Source organism: Chaetura pelagica, unplaced genomic scaffold (genome assembly GCF_000747805.2).
Source record: "Chaetura pelagica isolate M959 unplaced genomic scaffold, ChaPel_1.0 scaffold308, whole genome shotgun sequence".
Taxonomy (NCBI): Eukaryota; Metazoa; Chordata; class Aves; order Apodiformes; family Apodidae; genus Chaetura; species Chaetura pelagica.
The window spans coordinates 2,120,721-2,138,594 of NW_009954442.1; the positions used below are offsets into that span (position 1 = coordinate 2,120,721).

Consider the following 17,874-nt stretch of genomic DNA (forward strand, 5'->3'; position numbering starts at 1 on the left):
AACATATATTTTTAGAACATGACTTCCACTGTTCCTAGTATACTGTAGTTAATACATCCTGGTAATGCAAGGAAAACTCTAAAAAGGTAATTCAATCTGCATTCGTAGATAAACAGTAGAATTCTTAAAGATTACAGCCAGAACATTTTAAATACGGATACTATAGCTGATGTGAATCTATTAGGGAAGGAATGTTAGCTGCCAGTATAACATTTGGTGAATGGTTTACCAATTAAAAAGAAAATCCCACTTCTGTTGTTAAACAATTTCAAGTGCTCATAACGTTGAAAGAAAACTGGCAGGCAAAATGGCTTTGCAGATGTAGGAGTTGAGATTAGTAATGTGTTTCCCAAGGGAACAATGTTTGAACAAGTCCAAGGTTTATTTTTAAAACTTTTAACTCTAGAAAAAAAAAAAAATTAAAGGGTATCTTAAAATTACACCTTTTTACAGCCTAACTTAACTTTGAAGGCACTCCTCACATTTTCGATGTTACTGATTCTATTTGAACTGAAACTCAGACACAAATGAGTGATTATAACTCCTTGGGTCTACCTCACTTCTGTAGTTTTAGAGGATATAGTCATGACTCTAAAAGTGTGTAGTCAATGATGCTGAAACTGTACTGGATCCAAGACAAGATAAAATGTTTGTCCTGGGGTGAATTAGTTCTCTGGAAGTGGATTTGCTTGTGTCTCCTTAACTCATTGAATTAAACCTTGTCCATCTGGATGTGAAAAACAAACACAAAAACACCCTTACTGTTTTAAAAATGTGATACTTCATCAGTTATTTATCAGAAGGCCTTCAGAGCTCTTCAGGCAGTTCAGATTTTTGTTAGTTAGAAAATGGCTTCACAAGAATGATGGAGTTTCTGGCAGTCTTATTGAAGAAAATGTAACTGAAGCTTAATTTTTCTCTTGCTCACCAATGTTCTGCACTTTTTAGATTATTCTGTACTTAAGAAAACCTAGCCTTAGGATGATTTAGGAAGGAAAGAAGTTGTGTACCTATACTCCTACGTGTATGTTTACATACACATACCAAAACAGATGTTCTGACAACATGGGAAGCAATAATATGTTTGAAAGCTGCGAAGTAGGTATGTAATTTAGTTTTGCAGTACTAGGCTATATCACAGACATACAGATAGATGGCTGGGAAAATAAATTAAAAAAAAAAAAAAAGAAAGAAAGAAAAAAAAAGTGAAAAAAAACCCCAAACAAACAAACAGTCAAATTATTTTAAATCCAACAAGTGGCTCTGTATAGACTTTGAAGGTTTTACCAGTTTCTGTAGAAAATATTTCAGATTGCCACCAAAAATAAAAACACACAGTGCCCTGCTTTTTTATTTCTAAGCAGCATAAAAATAAGGCCAATTGTTCCGAGTATAAGTTTGTAGGTACTGCAGTCAAAATATTGAGTCATGTGGACTTCATGAAACTGATTCACAAAATGTCTTTGTTGTTGAGGCACAACTGGAGTTCTCATATTTGCATTGCTCAGAAATGAAACATCTCATTATTGAAAAATAAAAAAGTAAATTGAAGCCCTAGAAAAGTAATTTTTTTAAGAAGCCTAGCTTGTTAATTGCTGTCATAGCAGGTATTCTAGTAATGTTTTTCAATTTTACTTTTGGCGACATTTAAAAGAGCACAGGGGACAAGGTGGCTTGCTATGAGGCAGTGCAGGCAGTGTATTTTTGAAATGTGGAGGTTATAGGGATGATTGTTAGGGAAGAAAGAGGGAAAATGCAGAAGGCAAGACAAGAAAAAACAGAAAACTTAAACCATGAAAAAAACTTAAAATAGGCAGAATGTGATGGAATGATGCAAATTACAGGAGCCCAAGCAGAATCTAATGGAAAAATGTTGGTGAGGAGGGGGAGTAGAGTAGAGGGGACAGGTGAGGGATCTTCTTGTTGACGTTGGAGGTGAGATTCACAGCAGAAAGGTTCTGTCTGTTTCTTAAGTATTATATCCATCCTCTTTGCAAATTTATCTGTCAAAAGAATCTGAAATGTTATAAAATTACTACATATTACTCATATAAAATTGTCTATAAAGCTGTATTTTTCCTTTACCAAGTCCTGCAGCCTTCAGACACATCATCCTGCCAGTTGTTCTCTCATTGACAGTAGAAGATCTGTATTCCTGGTTTCTCAGCTGTTGGGGGTTTTTTTGCCCTTTTCCCTCAATTGTCATGATTATTTTCCCTTGTGCAAGACAAATGCTAAATAGTAATACAGTGTAATGGTATGGACAGCTGAACTAGCAAGACACTGATGTCCTCAGGAAAACCCCAAGGAACATTCTACAAGGACATACATTTAAAAATCAATGCAATCCCATTGTGGATGGTTTCTCTAAAATACCTGGAGGCTTGGAAATTTTGCCTATGGGGGTTTCCTACTTAACTTTTCAGTGTCACTGTACCTTGTTCACTTCACCAACTCTTTTAGTGGTTTCTCAAACAGTAGTTTTGAGAGGTTTTTTGAAAGCTTTTTTTAAGATTTGTAGTTACCTTACAGCCTCATGTCTGCCACTGCTGGCAACCCAAAAGGATAAAAATTACCCAGTCAAAAGCAATTACAGATCATCAGAGTGGAATCTGGCTTCTGCAGCCAGAAAGCAGTTACGGACATAAAACTGTAGGCCAGTATTGCTATTCCAAGGGTATGTAATCAAAGCACTTGTTTGTTCAGAGGAATCTTACTGCATGGTAGAGTTATTGACCGAATAGACTGTCTAAATAATGGCTTCTGTCTTAGGTTTGGCTGGCAAAGAGTTGTGGTTTTTTGTTGTTTGTTTGTTTTTTCCTGGGACTGTGGGAGAAGATTATGGAGGTTGAGAAAAGATCTACTAAGGTAGTAAAGACATAATAGGATCTGTAGAAAGCAGAGATTGTGAGTTCCAATGAGACAAAGAGAAGAGAAAAGGAAAAAACTTCCTACAAGGATGATTTACTTTTTTTCTAACAAATAAATTTGAAAAGTCATAAAAAACCTGAAGTATGTAGCCAAGTGGTAGTAAAAGGCTAATAGAACACATAAAAGAAGAATCAGAGCTAGACTATAAAAATGTCAGTCGGATAGTCACGTGTTTATTATAACAGAAGTAAAATTTGATCTAGAATATTAATAAAAATGACTGTCATTAGTGATTCAAGATGGAGAAAAGGCACTTTTTACAGAAGATATTATTTTTCTTAGACATAATTTGTCAAAAACCTTACATAAACTTATTTTTGCCTTCAGTTTTCTTTAGAAACCCTAGCCCTCCTGATTATTAACCCTTTTTGGCATTTCAGCAATGGGCCTGCTCACCTAATTTTAATGGAATCCATATCATGATTTTGTGGCTAGATGATCTTACAAAAACCTTACATAAATGGCAAGTGACCATTTCTATTGTCATATACTGGTGGTGTTGGTTTGGGTTGTTTGGGTTTTTTATTTTCTGTAATCCCTGATAATAAATTTCAGTCTCAGAAATGTTAATGAAATTTAGCATAAAAAATATGGGATCTGTTCTTGTCACATTAAAGCAAATAGCAGCTTCAGTATTGGCTTTACTGAAAGAATCAAGTCCATGCTTATTTCTTAAACGCTACACGTGGTTTTAAGACACACTTTCTCTGATTTTTTAAGAGCATTTTATTGAAATTATGAGAACTGTTCATAGAGATTACTCTTGAGTTTTATGAGTTATAAGAATGTTTTTCCTTTTTTTCTGTCTTGTTGAGTCCTTTCTTGGGCAAGTCCTTCATAATTTAGTCTTTCACAAATATATTTTTTTCAAGAGAATTCTTATTTGTTTCATTTATTTGCTAACTTGAAGGCCATGTGCCAACTTGTCACCATGATAACAACAGCTCGTAAGTTAGACATTCAGAAGGGCTTGCTGACTTAATAAATTAAAGTTTTGCAATTACCAATTAAACTGCCTGTCATTATATTACATAGTGCCACTGTACGAGTACTACAAATTCAGGTTTTGAGCTGACTTTAGACCGCATTGGAAATCTTGTCTTTGCTTCTAGTATTATCCCTTGTTTCACAAACTATTGCATTGCACTCCCCTTCAGCAGCACTTCACTCCAGGTTCTCCATCTTTCTTACTGTTTTAGTTCTCCAAGTTCTCTTCTGTTCTTAGGACTTCAAAATTCTCTGCTTTTAGGAAGTCAAGTCTAAACAGAAATAAATTATTTACATGTGAAGAAAGTGGTAAAATACAGGTAGCTGTGAAAGTAAGGTGGTAAATTTAAGAGCTTTTTTTACGGCATTTGATAATAAACAACCAAAGCAGTTTTCAAAATGTGACTTATTATCTGAACGCTAAAAGTTATTTTTCATATTTGAAGCTGTGCAGAAGATAAATGCATTTTCACAACTCTACAGTGATATTTAAGCTCCGGAGTTTGTTGCATTCATTTTTTACTGATATGCAAAATATTATGTTTAATGCTTGCACTAATGTGAAGTCTATGAAATGGCAATAGTGCAGACCACTTAGTATTCCTGGAAACACAAAATGTCATAGCTTTAATTCCACTACCTCCTGCAGGGCTGCTGCTTGGATCTTGGTTCCACTGGGAAGGAAGAGCCCTCTCTTTGCTCACTGGAGGATTTGTATCTGTGAAGTGGATAGATCTGGAGGGTTGAACAAAGCCCTTTTTGAATATTTTAGTTTCATGTAAGACTGTTAGAAATTGACAGTGGTAAATAGGGTATTCAGCTTTGCAAAGAGAGGGCTAATTAGATTTAAGAAGAAAATTGCATGTAAAGTTACTGGAATTAATTAAATAAAATGTGTAGCACTTAGCAAGCGCACTGTATAATAACGCTTTTTTTTGACACACATGAAGTGATTATTTTCTTGAATGCATGCATACATTGTGATTCTTCATGCCAGTATATTTTAACATTCACTTTATTCCATCCTACATTCTCTGCAAATATGTGGTAAAACATTATGCATTTATCTTTTCAAAAATTATAAACAGCGTTTCTTCTCAAAGAGATTAAACTGTGCAAATAAGAGAATGTATCTTTCAGTTTAAATGAGAAAGAGTTGTGTGTCTTTGTGGTTTAGCATTATGGGCTGTATATAACTTACGTTTTGCATTCATGCCACTTGAATTTAACTCACAGATTAGAAGTATAAACATAGAGACTATGACCAGCTGCAGGAAGCAGACAGCTCCTCTCACAAGTCATATTACACTCTTACAGGAGTTTCGCTATTACCTTCACTCAGTGTAGTATCAATCCTATCAGCAGTTGTTCCCATTTGAACTATTATTTGCCTAGAGCAATTTTATCTTTCCGTGTGCTATATGCATATCTTTCCCAAGGAGAAAAAGAATCTTTGGGGAAAATCAGGAGATGTAGTTGTATACAAAGTCAGATAACAGGGAGCACTAAGCACGGATTTTATGAATGCTCCCAAACTTGAGCAGCTGCTGGGATATAGAAAATTCTGCAGAAGTCATTGAGATCGTGCGGCCATCTTCAAAAGGTTCATTGGACAGGAACAATAAAGAAAAGCTTATTTAATCCATCCAGTCAGTAATCTCATTAAATGAAGCTTTTCTTCTCATGTTGTGTCAGCACTTGATTGTGCAAATGGTTTTAATACACGTTGCAAAACTGTATTCTATTATTGAGATTGCAAGTTGTAAGAATATGGATGAAACAAGCAAATAATTTGCATAAATCACATTGTAATTAAACTCTCCCTTCTGACATCATTCTTACTGGTTTCACCCTGTAAAGCTAAAAAGGCAATCAAATAGGTTATCTGTTTGGAGAAGTTTCGGGACTAAGGATTATTTAGAGTTAATAGATTTATTGCTATTGGTTTAACACTAACTGTCACAGAGGAAAAGGAGAGAGTAGAAAATATGAAAAAGAAGAGATACAGGAATAATTTAACTGCTGCTGCACATAGAATAATTTATTATTCATTATTACTCTTCAACATTCCCCAGTAAAGAACATTTTTTTTCTTACCTTCCACCTTCTGCTGTGCCTTCCTATATTCCTTATGCTCCATGCATTCCTTCTCTGTCTTCCCAGAAACCTTCCTCCTTTGCATGCAAACTCACTTGGGAATATTAAACTTTTTTGAAGTCATATTTATACGTATTTTTAAAGGGTTCTTCTTAGGCATCTGTCTTCGTATGAGCTGAATTGTCTCAGGAGATATATATTTCTCTTTTTTTATGCCTGAGGAAGACTAATTTAGCTGTCTCACCTTAGGACTCCAGTTAGGACAGATTAATCTCCCTTGCACAGTCTCTCCCCTATGTATCTTTCTGGATGGTATTACATGTGTAGCAGCATACTCAGTCTAAGTGTTCTTTAACTCTTATTTATAAACATTATTAGATAAATTTGAGAATTTTAATACATATATATGAAAAATATTTTTTCATTGCATTTGAGGTAGCAACATGAGTTTTGAAATGTCATCTGAAACAATACAAGAGAATAAAAATACTCAACATGAAAAAAGGAAACAAGATAGAGAAAGCAGTGAAAAAGGCAGTGCTGAAAATTGAAGTCTCTTGAATACTGATGAAATGGTAATCCCAGAGGAGTCAAAGGGCAATGCAAGTGGAACGGAGCTCAAGATGGTCAGAGAAAAAACTTTGATATGGTAATCTGCCAAAAGTAGTGCTGAGTAAAGACAATACTGAATGAATTCTCTGCTTCTTTTAGTAGTAAAAAACACAGATTCAGGCTATGAACTTCTTACTTGCAGTGATAAGCAGTTATTCCCAAAACTAATGCAAGTGGCAGCACTGAACATTCACAAATCTGGGGAAAAGGAGCAATAAAACTAATATGATTTAAAAAAATATGGACAAAAATGAGAAAGAGGGAAAAAGAAAAGCAAAAATCCACATTAAAATCATGTTAAGTGACAGTAGAGCTTTATCTCAGGGGTAGATTATGAAACATTAATTAGAGCATTTTCAAATAAGGCAAAAAAGAATGTTTTTGAAATGGTTTAGAAAGATTTAAAAAAAAAAATAGCAAGGAGTCAGTCCTATTTAAAAAATGTTAAAAGTTCGATTAAGAGAAATAACAATATTTGCAGGCAAGCAAAATAAATAAAAAGCTGTCATTTTTTTATGTCCTTACAGTTGCATATTAAAGAGACCTGTCTAAGGTACACCTGGTGTCACTTTCCATGCATGCCCCAAAAGAGAGGACACCATTTCTAAAAGAAATACATCTGTCAGACAACCTTAAAAAAACTAAAAAAACCTCATTTCAGTCAAGTCTTGTACAAGTGTTGTAATTAACATGTTGTCCTTTTCCTATTATATAATGTTTAAATATACATTGATACTGAGGATAACATAGTAAGTGGGTAGGAAGAAGCTCTGTAGGAAAAATGCACGGGTAGGGTATGGGCAATGTCAATGTAGCACTGCCAAACCTTTCTCTGCCTCTGAGATGCCTCTGTATTATATTAAGACGTATCACAAGAATATAAATGTGTTCTAATGTGATGTACCCAAAATCTACATGTACCACTCTTTTCCTTAATTGGTAGGAGATACTAATGGCCTCAAGAAAGATTTTGCAGATCAGTGCCCTGCATTGCTCTGCTGCAGATTGCTTGTCTATAAGCATTTGACAGACAAAATTTAATCCCAAGCACATCTTTCAAAAAGATGTCTCACTGAAGCTGATATTTTCTATCATGTCCTGGCCCAATCCAGATGCTTTCAGTCACAGAAAACAGTAAGTCTTACCACGAATAGTGTCAGTGAAACCTGTAAGTCTTGCTGTGGAGTAGGCGGCTACTTAATACAAATGTGACTAAAGAGATAAGAATGCACTCCTTGAAAGTCACTCGAAGTATAAATGGAAGAGAAAAAGGAAACAGGTTTGTGCAATCAGTTACAGAAAGCACAGGATTGGGTTATTTTACACTTTTTTGAAGTAGTGTATATTGCAACTTTTTCCCTTGTTTTAAGTTTTTGAAACCTTCTTGATTTAAAATGGTTGAGAAACTATCTGTATGTAGAATTGTTGAGACTGGGGATTAAGATGGAAAGAGGGAGGAAAAGGGTAGAACTGAGCTTCTATCAAATCACCTGTATGTCCCTTGTCTACAGTGGAAAAGACAGTTATAATTTTAGAAAATATGGGAGATGCTTATGAGTGTTACATGCTAATAACATTTTACAATTCTGGAAACATTATGAAATTTATTTGTGAAAGAGGACATATCTTCAGTTTTATGAATAATTTGTATTAGACTGCATTCCATCTTCTCTCCCTCCTCCAATGATCTGAATCCCCTAAATTTGACAAAAGAGCACATTGCATAAAAGCTGAAAAACTGCAGCTTGTACTTGAAAGAATTCCCCTTCTATTTCTTCCAGGATTTCAAAACTAGGTTTATCTTAATTTCCTCCATTTTCCAGAAGAATGATTGAAGAAGACATATCTTCATATATAGGATGCCTATGATGACACAAATAACATGGATGGCACAGCAGAATTCTTTCCTTATAAGTAGTGCTCATCATAATTTATAATCCAGAACTGTCCAAATACCCCGTTTCTTTAGCATAATGAAATCAGATCTAATACCACCAATGCAGCAGAAATTTAAATAAACATCATAGAAAAAGACAGGACTGTAACTATCATTATAGATTCAGGCAACTCTCTTGAATAATATGAAACTTAGTAACATAAAATTCTGCTTAATGCAGAATCAGTTGTACCAAACTCATTCCTGGCAGATATTGCCTGACCTTTGGTCAACGACTTCTGAAGAGAAAGACATTCATGAGGAACAGTCTTCCAGTACTTCATTATTCTTACTGGTAGAGTTTTTTCTGATACATGATTAATCTTTCCTATTGCAATTTAAGGTCATGAGATCTTGTCCCATTTATCAATGAACATGGGGAACAGGTTATTCTGGAGAAGCCTTTGGTGTGTTGAATAACTTGTCCCTATTTCCTGATTCCTGAAAACTTATTTTGCTCATTTTTTACTGCTATCTCTCCCTCAACCATTTGTTGTAGGTCACCATCATTCCTGTTAACTCCTCCAGGCCCCCTCCAATTGATCCACATGTCTCTCAATTACGGTGCCTTGAGATGATCACAGTATAGGACCTAAAAGTCTTATGAATGATGAGTAATGTTGAGGAATATAGATTTTATATTTTTTTAAAGAGAATTTTATGTGGAAACATTTCAAAGTTCATAGTGTACAGAAGCCTTGATCTCAAAAGCAAGATTTGATCTCAGAAAGAATATATGCCATGCTGAGCTACATATCAGAGGGTTTTACTTACTACAGAAGATACTCTGTCCCTGGTTGCAGGTGCCCAGTTCCCACTGACTTTGAAAATGTCAAACTGCATCAAAGCTAGATTCATTTTAAGATCAATAACCCTCCAGAGGTTCAGAGTAGCATATACACTTTTCTTTCTCTTTTCCCTAGCTTACAATGCAGAACTAGGAGAACAGAGAGTTTCAGCTTTATGCTGCAGGCAGAACAGAAATCACTGAAACTATAGGTCTGCATAATCAGAACTCCAAGGTGTATAGTTTATGGGGCTGTATAGAAGATACAGAAAGAAGAGTTTTAAACTAGGAACAAGGGGGATGGAAAAGGAGTTGACTGAGAACTTATGGGTGAGAATTAATGAGCAGATCAGTAAGGGTGGCATTGCAGTGGGCGTCTGCTACAGGCCACCTGACCAGGAAGAACATTACAGCCTTTTACAGACAGTTAGTAGACATGTGTTCACAGGCCCTGGTCAAGGCCCCTTGGCAGAACAGCCTGATTATCTGCTGGAGGGACAACACAGCAGGTGTTGATTTCTGGGATAGTATTCATCATCATCAGCTTCCTGACACAATGATAGAGGAACCAACAAAGATAGATTATTTGATGAACCTCATACGCACAAAGAAGGAAGGACTTATTCGGGAGGTGAATGTTAAAGACTGTCTTGGCTGGACTTCAGCAGACAGACTTTAGCCTCTTCAGGGATCTGCTCAGAAGAGCCTTATGTTATAAGGCCTTGGAATGAAAAGAGATTCAAGAAAGTTGGTTGATACTCAGGAATCACCTTCTCCAAGATCAAAAGTGTTCCACCCTGAAGAGCAAGAAGTTAGGCAAAAATGCCTGGAGGTCTGTATGGATGAACAAGGAGCTCTTGGCAAAACTCAAATATAAATAGAAGACAGGTACAGAAGACAGGTAATGTGGAAGGAACATAGATACACTGTCCAAGTGTATAGAGACATGGTTAGGCAAGACACAGGCCATTTGGAGTGGAAAGTGAATGAGTATTTATCTATTTGAAGGTAACGTAAATTGTGAATTGAAAACTTTTTAAGTGGTACAATGTTCTTCTGTGAAAAAAAAAAAGTGGTTGCTAACTATCATAATTTTTAAAATGCTTTCTTTGCATACTGTAAAATTCTGCAAGGAATTTGGCAGAAAAATAGGTCAGATAGATGAAATTACATACAAAAGGCAATATTAAAAGGGAATTAATGTGGCTGGAAAGTCAAGAATTTGAAACCTTTGTTAATAAAGTACTCACAAATGGAGGACTGCACAGCAGTTTCTTGCACTTCTAAAAGGCCGAATACATACTCCGCTCATATCAACTTCATAACATATTTTATATAGTATATCTAACAAAAGCACATGACTAAAAATTATAAATACACAGCAATGTGAAAGCAAATTCCTTTGTAGAATCCCCACCAGCATGTGTGATAGATTTTAGAGGAGCAATAGAGTTGTGAAATGCTAGGCCGTTCTTAAAGAAACTTTTATCCAAAACAAGTCATGTTTCCTAAGAGAACCATTTCCTAAAGATTTCCTTCTTAAGATTTCACAGGGCTTACAAGTGGTTTATTCTCTCTAAATTTGATTTTTTTTCATTTAAACAATAAACCCTAACGTTCTTTCCTTCGGCATAGATGTATACAAAGACTGAAGTCCACAAGTCCACTGACTTAGGATTATGAAGCAAAAGCCTAAGAAGTAATGGCTGATTATTCACAGTAAAAATATTAAATCAAGATTGTTTTGTTACGTTTGTTTTTACTGTTTTCTAAGGCTCTATGCCCAGAGTCATAAGATACCTCCTGATTTTTTACTACATTTTATTCTTTTGTTTCATCTGAAGATTAAAAACAAAGCAGTCAAGGAACAGTACATATATCCTCCTAGATTTAAGGATTTATTTTATTTTTTCTACTGGAAGGACAATTGCATGAAGTTACTCAGATTTCTATGTGCTGAAGTATACAGTCCTTTCTAATAGTTATTAGTGCATGCAAACAACATTACATTCACCTGGTTTTTCCTTTCCCTTGGAAAATAAGCACACTTCATATTAATTTTTACACTCTCAAAATATTTTGTATTACAGAACTTTTCACCAGGAAACTAACTGTCCTTTCCTTTGCTTTCAACTCAGTAACTATTTAGACTTAAACCTGAAGTTCAGCAGCTGAGTATGATGACTATCAATTGCTTTTTCCCCAGCTGTTCCTCATTACCAGTACAATGTGTGCTTATTTAAATCCATCATGATCTCATAATATGCCAGGAGTAGCAAGAGACTGAATTCAGTAGTTAGTGGCAATACAGTAGATCAGATCTTCCTATTTATTGATTTGTAAAGAACAGCCTTGTACTGCTTTAGCAGCTCTGAGTCAGTAAGAGAAAGGAAATAAGCTTTTCAGCTCTTGGGAGGAGAATTGCTGGGTAACATTAAACAGGGTCTTGTAGAAGCCAGTTTCCTTTGATATCCAGTCAGATTGGATGTGACTGGAGTCAAGGTCAGGAAGCTGTGGAAATGCTATGAATATGGCGAGGAAATTAAAGAAGTGTCATTTTAATAAGTATTGTGTATATGCGCGCTTATTATACAGAAAATTGCCCTTCTCTTTTGATGACAACAGCCTTTAGTGAAGCAAATTTTGCAAAAGGAGATTGTGTGCCATTTTGCCACAGCTCTAAAAATAGCTGTTCAGATGAGAATCTTCTATTATTTTCCTTCTTTTCTTGACATTTTTCTCAGAATGCCAGGCATATTCAGCCATTCAACAATTGTCTTAACTCTTTATATTTTGAAATTTTTAACTCATGAGCTTATCTACTGTCTCATGTTAAGAAGTAGTAAAGATTACTACTCACATGCCTTAATATATAAATTGCATTTGGGGCAGCATAATTATGCAATTAGTGTCTCTATATTATGCTGTGTGTGCTCTTAGATGCCCTTACAAAAAGGATATTCTAACCTCAGAAAAGTTTATGCCATTGCTGTGTTTCAAATGAATAATAATTTAAGGATGTTAGGTTCAAATGTAAATGTCTAACATAACTGAGTGGGATAGGTGGTGTCTACCTGACCTTCCCACTCTCCTATCAATGATCTTAAAATAGAAAGTGAAGTAATTTGGGAAAATAGAAATTGATACAACCCATTCTTTCTCCCCTGTTGGAAGTTGTGTTCTTTTTGGATTGAAAGATGTTCTAATACTTGCCTATATTTGGTATATTTTTTTCAGAAGTGGGAATGTTCACAGAAATCTGGTGAGGAAAAGTTTCATTTTCTTTTAAGGAACTTCATATTGGGATTTTGGCACTTGGCTAACATGTCAGTAGACCTAGCAATGGTGAATCAGGAAGAGGAAGAACTGAAAATATTTTTTCCCATTATAGTATTACTAGTTCCCTACCAAAAGAGCTGATGACACTATCAAGTCCTTTTAATTACAGCATGATTTGGCTTAGAAACCAAGCTAGTAGAAGCTGATGTTAATTTCTATGAGCATCAAAGACAGATATTCTTTTCCTAGAAAGAATAAAAGTCATATTAGAAATAGCAGATATGTAACACTGTGCAGAGTGAATAGAAGAAGAAGAAAAAAAGCTACTAATTGTCTTACTTAGCTTGGCAATTTAACGTCTTTCTAAAGAGATCTACTTAGAAATAAACCAGGGTGGGACCCAAGAGATGTAACATATGAAGATAGATGATATTAATTGTATAGAGTTCTTATTTACTACTTTCATGTGTTCTACTACATGGACTTCTATTTAATATTTCCTATAGTACAGCAAAGATGTTTTTGCTACTGTGTAATTTAGGAAGAACTGTAGGTGTTTGTGCTTTTTTGCCTAAGAGTGTGCATTTGCACATTTACCATTCACATTGGCCAGGAAAGCCAAATGCCGTTGCATGCCAGATCTCTTTAAGAAGCACTGCAAAGAGACATGATTTGAATATATTAAGAAGGGAGATACATAAATGGTGTCTAATAGATAACTGACATTGTAGTATTTGTTATGCCTTGTTCTTCACCGTTACAAAATGGTGTGTCCAGAGGACTGTCATAGAGAAGAAAATTGACTTATAATTCAGGTGTGATTCTTAAGAGTTTGGAACCCACAAAAGTCTCTTTCTGAATTGCCTCAATGCTAATGAGGGTGGAGGAATTCACATATTCACCTGTAACATTTCCTGTTTGCCTGATGTTTTCTCACTATACATGTTGAAGTGTTTTGCCATTTATTTGTGACCATTTAAAAGTCATCAATAAGACCTTTTAAAATAAATTCCTTGCAAAGTTTGTTGAATGTTAATTCTCTAAGTGTGCTGAGCTCAAACCAGTCACCTTCACTCGTACGGCATTGGAGCTACTCATATTGCAGAGTACATTTTTGTACGATTTTGTAATTAATGCTTGAAGCAGGCTGAAAAAATTACTGTCTTCTTCACACACAGTTCCAGTTTTTTAGAACATCATTTTGTTCCACAGAAAACTGCTCCTGATTCAGAGCTTAGCACACAAAAATACATAAGATACCGTGTGTGCCTATATTGGAAGAACCTATTTCACTTGACTTGGAAGAAAACAAGACAAAAGTTAAAATTTGTGTATTATCTGTGGCTTGTTTTTGAATATTTTTTTAAATGCCAGTGAGAATTTCATTCAAGAATCACAAAACAGTTATGAAAACTTGGGTGGGTATGATTCTCCTTATCAAGGTAGTTAGGGTGTAATCCACAAAGCCAAACCCAACTCCAGTGTTACTGAATCAGAGATGTATTCTTCTGTAACTTTAAGTTATCATTGTTTGTTCAGGTGGAGTTTTATGTTGTTCACAATAACCCTAGTAATGGCTGGTTCAAAGTTTACATCTTAGTCTTGGTAAAATTCATAGGGGCTAACTGCAATAATCTTTCTTGCTATACCATCAGTAGTGAATTCATCTTTCAGCACCTAAAAGGTAGTGTGCCAATGCATTAGTAAGTGGAATTTCCTGGCAGCCAAATGGAATAACTTTTTGTGTGCTCAGGTGATATTTCCTGGAGAGTACTTAAGATTTCCTAGTGTTTTATTCAACTCTGTACTGACAACATCTACCTTGAGATCGAGGTATTTCCTGGCTTCCATTCAAGGCTGTTCAGTTTGAAAGTTTACCCTGAAGTATGAAGGGTTTTTTTATAGAATAGTAGAATGGCAGGAGTTAGAATGGATCTCTGGAGATCTATTTGACTCCCCCCACCCGACTAAAGCAGTTTCACCTAAAGCAGGTTGCACAGGATCATGACCAGGCAGGTTTAGAATATCTCCAGAGAAGAACACTCCTCTGTAGCCTATCTGGGCAGCCTATCCTAGTGCTCTGTCATCCTTAAGGTAAAGAAGTTTTCCTTTTTGTTCAGATAGAATTTCTTGTGTTCCAGCTTAGGCCCATTGTCCCTCATCCCGTCACTGGGCATTACTGAAGAGTCTGGCCCTATCCTCTTGACACCCAACCTTTAGATATTTATAAGCATTGATCATGGAACTTCACCTGGGTCAGCACAACTCCAGGCACAAATACAGGCTGGGGGGAGAATGGCTGGAGAGCAGTCCTGAGGAAAAGGACTTGGGTATGGTAGTAGATGCGAAGCTTGATATGAGCTGCTGGTGTGTGCTGGAGCCCAGAGAGCCACATCAGTTAAAGCTGGGAGGGGAAAAAAAAAATATGTTGACCTCTTATATTTTGGATGACATATTAAATCTCAGTTAAGCCCTGACGGTTAAAAATTGTTGCAAGAACCTTCTTCATTTCTAATAGAATCTTCTCTAATATGAAAAGTATCTGACTATAAGTGCTACTTCTTACAGTTTTTTTCCTCTCTCATAATAGGTTGCCATTGATGAGCGCATCAGGCAACTGCATGAAGCTCACAGGGATTTTGGCCCTACTTCACAGCATTTTCTTACCAGTGAGTAATTTCATATTTTTCTTCCTCAGCTTGCACACACAGTTAATTGATTTTTCTGTAGCCGTGTGCTGGTTATCATAGCTATGAGTTTCTATTTTGGACTGTATTATCAAGTATTAAATTTTTTTCATTACTAGGAGCAGATTGTTAAGTAAGTCTGTATAGTCCAGGGTAAAAGGAAAATATCTGCTGGTATCAAGTCTGTTTGTCCATATATATGTCAATACGAGGTTAGTTTCCATTGTTTGAATGTTCCCTTTTAGGACAAGTGAAATAAAATTATCTTAAAAATTGTAAGAGTTTCTGTTTACTGTAATTCAGGAAGGATTAAAAAAAAAATAAATTAAAATGGTTGATCTGTTCAAATAAATGTTTGGCTCCAAAAAATGGCAAAATATGACCTGCATGAAAAATATTTTTCACAATTTGGTTACTTTGAGCAGTGAAAGGATCAAAAGCATAGTGGAAAAGCTGGCAGAAGCACGGCAGTTAAGTGAACTTTTTATGACTCTGCATAAAATATAATTGCATGTAATAGTCTCACGCCACCTTTGCAAACTCTTTTATCAAGTATACTTTGAAGTACACTGAAAGCCAACATGAAACACCTTCAAAGCTCCAAGGCAGTGACAAAAATGATGCTTCTTAAATGCCGTGTCTTTTCCATTGTACTTCAATTAAGGAAAGTAAACAGTAAAACTTTATTTAAAAGATTATATCAGCAGAATAGAGTCATAGGATAATGCTTTCCTTCATGCAGAGGGACAAGCTATCCAGACATCAGAAATATATGTTACTATTATTGCACAGCTATATTCGCAGTGGGGTAAAAACCAAACTTTTCTTTAGGTGGTATTACATTGTAATTTTAATTGGTTAACCATTTTTTCCACTGATAATCTCAATGTGAAACTGAAAATTCTCAGTGGCACGACTTGCAAATTCAAAACCAAGTTTGGTGTTTTGCCATATAAGCACAATTCAGGCTCACAATGGTTGAGCCCTGCATCTTATTTTATCAAATAACGATCCTGTGAAGAAATAAGGGCTACTTTGTTTTCTACTACTTTAAAAAAATCTCTCTTAACTCCTAATCACTGGGAATAATTTGTCAACTCAAGATATAAAACAGCAAATCAGAATTGTCAAGACTGAATGGGTATACGATATGAATGCAGTATGTAAGCAGATGTGTATTGTCCTTATGACACAGAGTGTATTTTTGGTGAAAGAATAAATTTGAAGGGTAAATTAGGTAAACCTATATTGCAATCTGGAAGAGATTAGAGTGACCTGAACTACATTATAACTGAACAGCACATAATTGTTCTGTGCCAGTGCTGAGTGCAGCCAGGCAACTTGTGTGACAGTTATGTCCTAGACTCATTCTGCCTTATTGCTAGTAAACTGGATCAACCTAAAAGTCGCTCAGTGTTATGATAGTCACCTCTTAGCCCACCCACCATTAGTGAGACACTGAGAAACTACATTACTTTTCTGTGTGCTAACCAGGGGCAGAAAAGATCTCAGTATTTAAAGGTTTACAAGATGACTGACTCAGTAATTTTCCATTGTGGCCACAGTTATTAGGTGATCTTGGCAGCTTTCACACTTGGCTTGTGATCTGAGCAGGAGTGGTCTCATGTGCTTTTCCCATACAACAGTGTTCCAGGTATGGTTAGGGATTGTCAGATCACTCCAAATCACTGCACTTTCATAAGGACAAGATCACAGAATAACAGAATCTTGAGGGACCTCAAAAGATCATCCAGTCCCACCCCCCTGCCAGAGCAGGATTGCCTAGGAACACCTAGAGTACATCACACAGGAATGCGTCCAGGCGGGTTTTGAATGTCTCCAGCGAAGAAGACTCCATAACCTCTCTGGGCAGCCTGTTCCAGTGCTCTGTCATTGCCCCCTTTTCTGTCACTAGACATCACTGAAAAAAGCCTGGCTCCATCCTCCAGACACTCGCCCTTAACATATTTGTAAACATTGATGAGGTCACCCCTCAGTCTCCTTTTCTCCAAGCTAAAGAGACCCAGCTCCCTCAGCCTTCCCTCATAAGGGAGATGTTCCACCCCCTTAATCATCTTTGTGGTTCTGCACTGGACTCTTTCAAGCAGTTCCCTGTCCTTCTTGAACTGAGGGGCCCAGAACTGGACACAATGTTCCAGATGCGGCCCCACCAGGGCAGAATAGAGGGGGAGGAGAACCTCCCTTGACCTACTCACCACACCCTTTCTAATGCACCCCAGGATGCCATTGGCCTTCTTGGCCACAAGGGCACATTGCTGGCTCATGGTCATCCTCCCGTCCACCAGGACCCCCAGGTCACTTTTTCCCACACTGCTCTCCAGCAGGTCAGACCCCACCTTTACTGGTGCGTGGGGTTGTTCTTCCCCAGATGCAAGACTCTACACTTGCCCTTGTTGAATTTCATCAAGTTTCTCCCTGCCCAACTCTCCAGCCTGCCCAGGTCTCACTGAATGGCAGCACAACCTTCTGGTGTGTCAGCCACTCCTAGTTTAGTGTCATCAGCATCCCTCATCCAGGTCATTAATGAAAATATTGAA

At 36.4% G+C, this 17,874-nt stretch overlaps 1 protein-coding gene across 1 annotated transcript in view; it reads left to right on the forward strand.

Annotated features, from left to right (window-relative positions):
• Window positions 1-17,874, forward strand: part of DMD (dystrophin) — a 909,379-nt gene that overhangs the window by 765,945 nt on the left and 125,560 nt on the right. Inside the window, exon 60 of the mRNA XM_010004489.1 lies at window positions 15,220-15,298. Coding sequence (XP_010002791.1) covers window positions 15,220-15,298 — 79 coding nt within the window. The remainder of the gene's footprint in view (window positions 1-15,219; window positions 15,299-17,874) is intronic.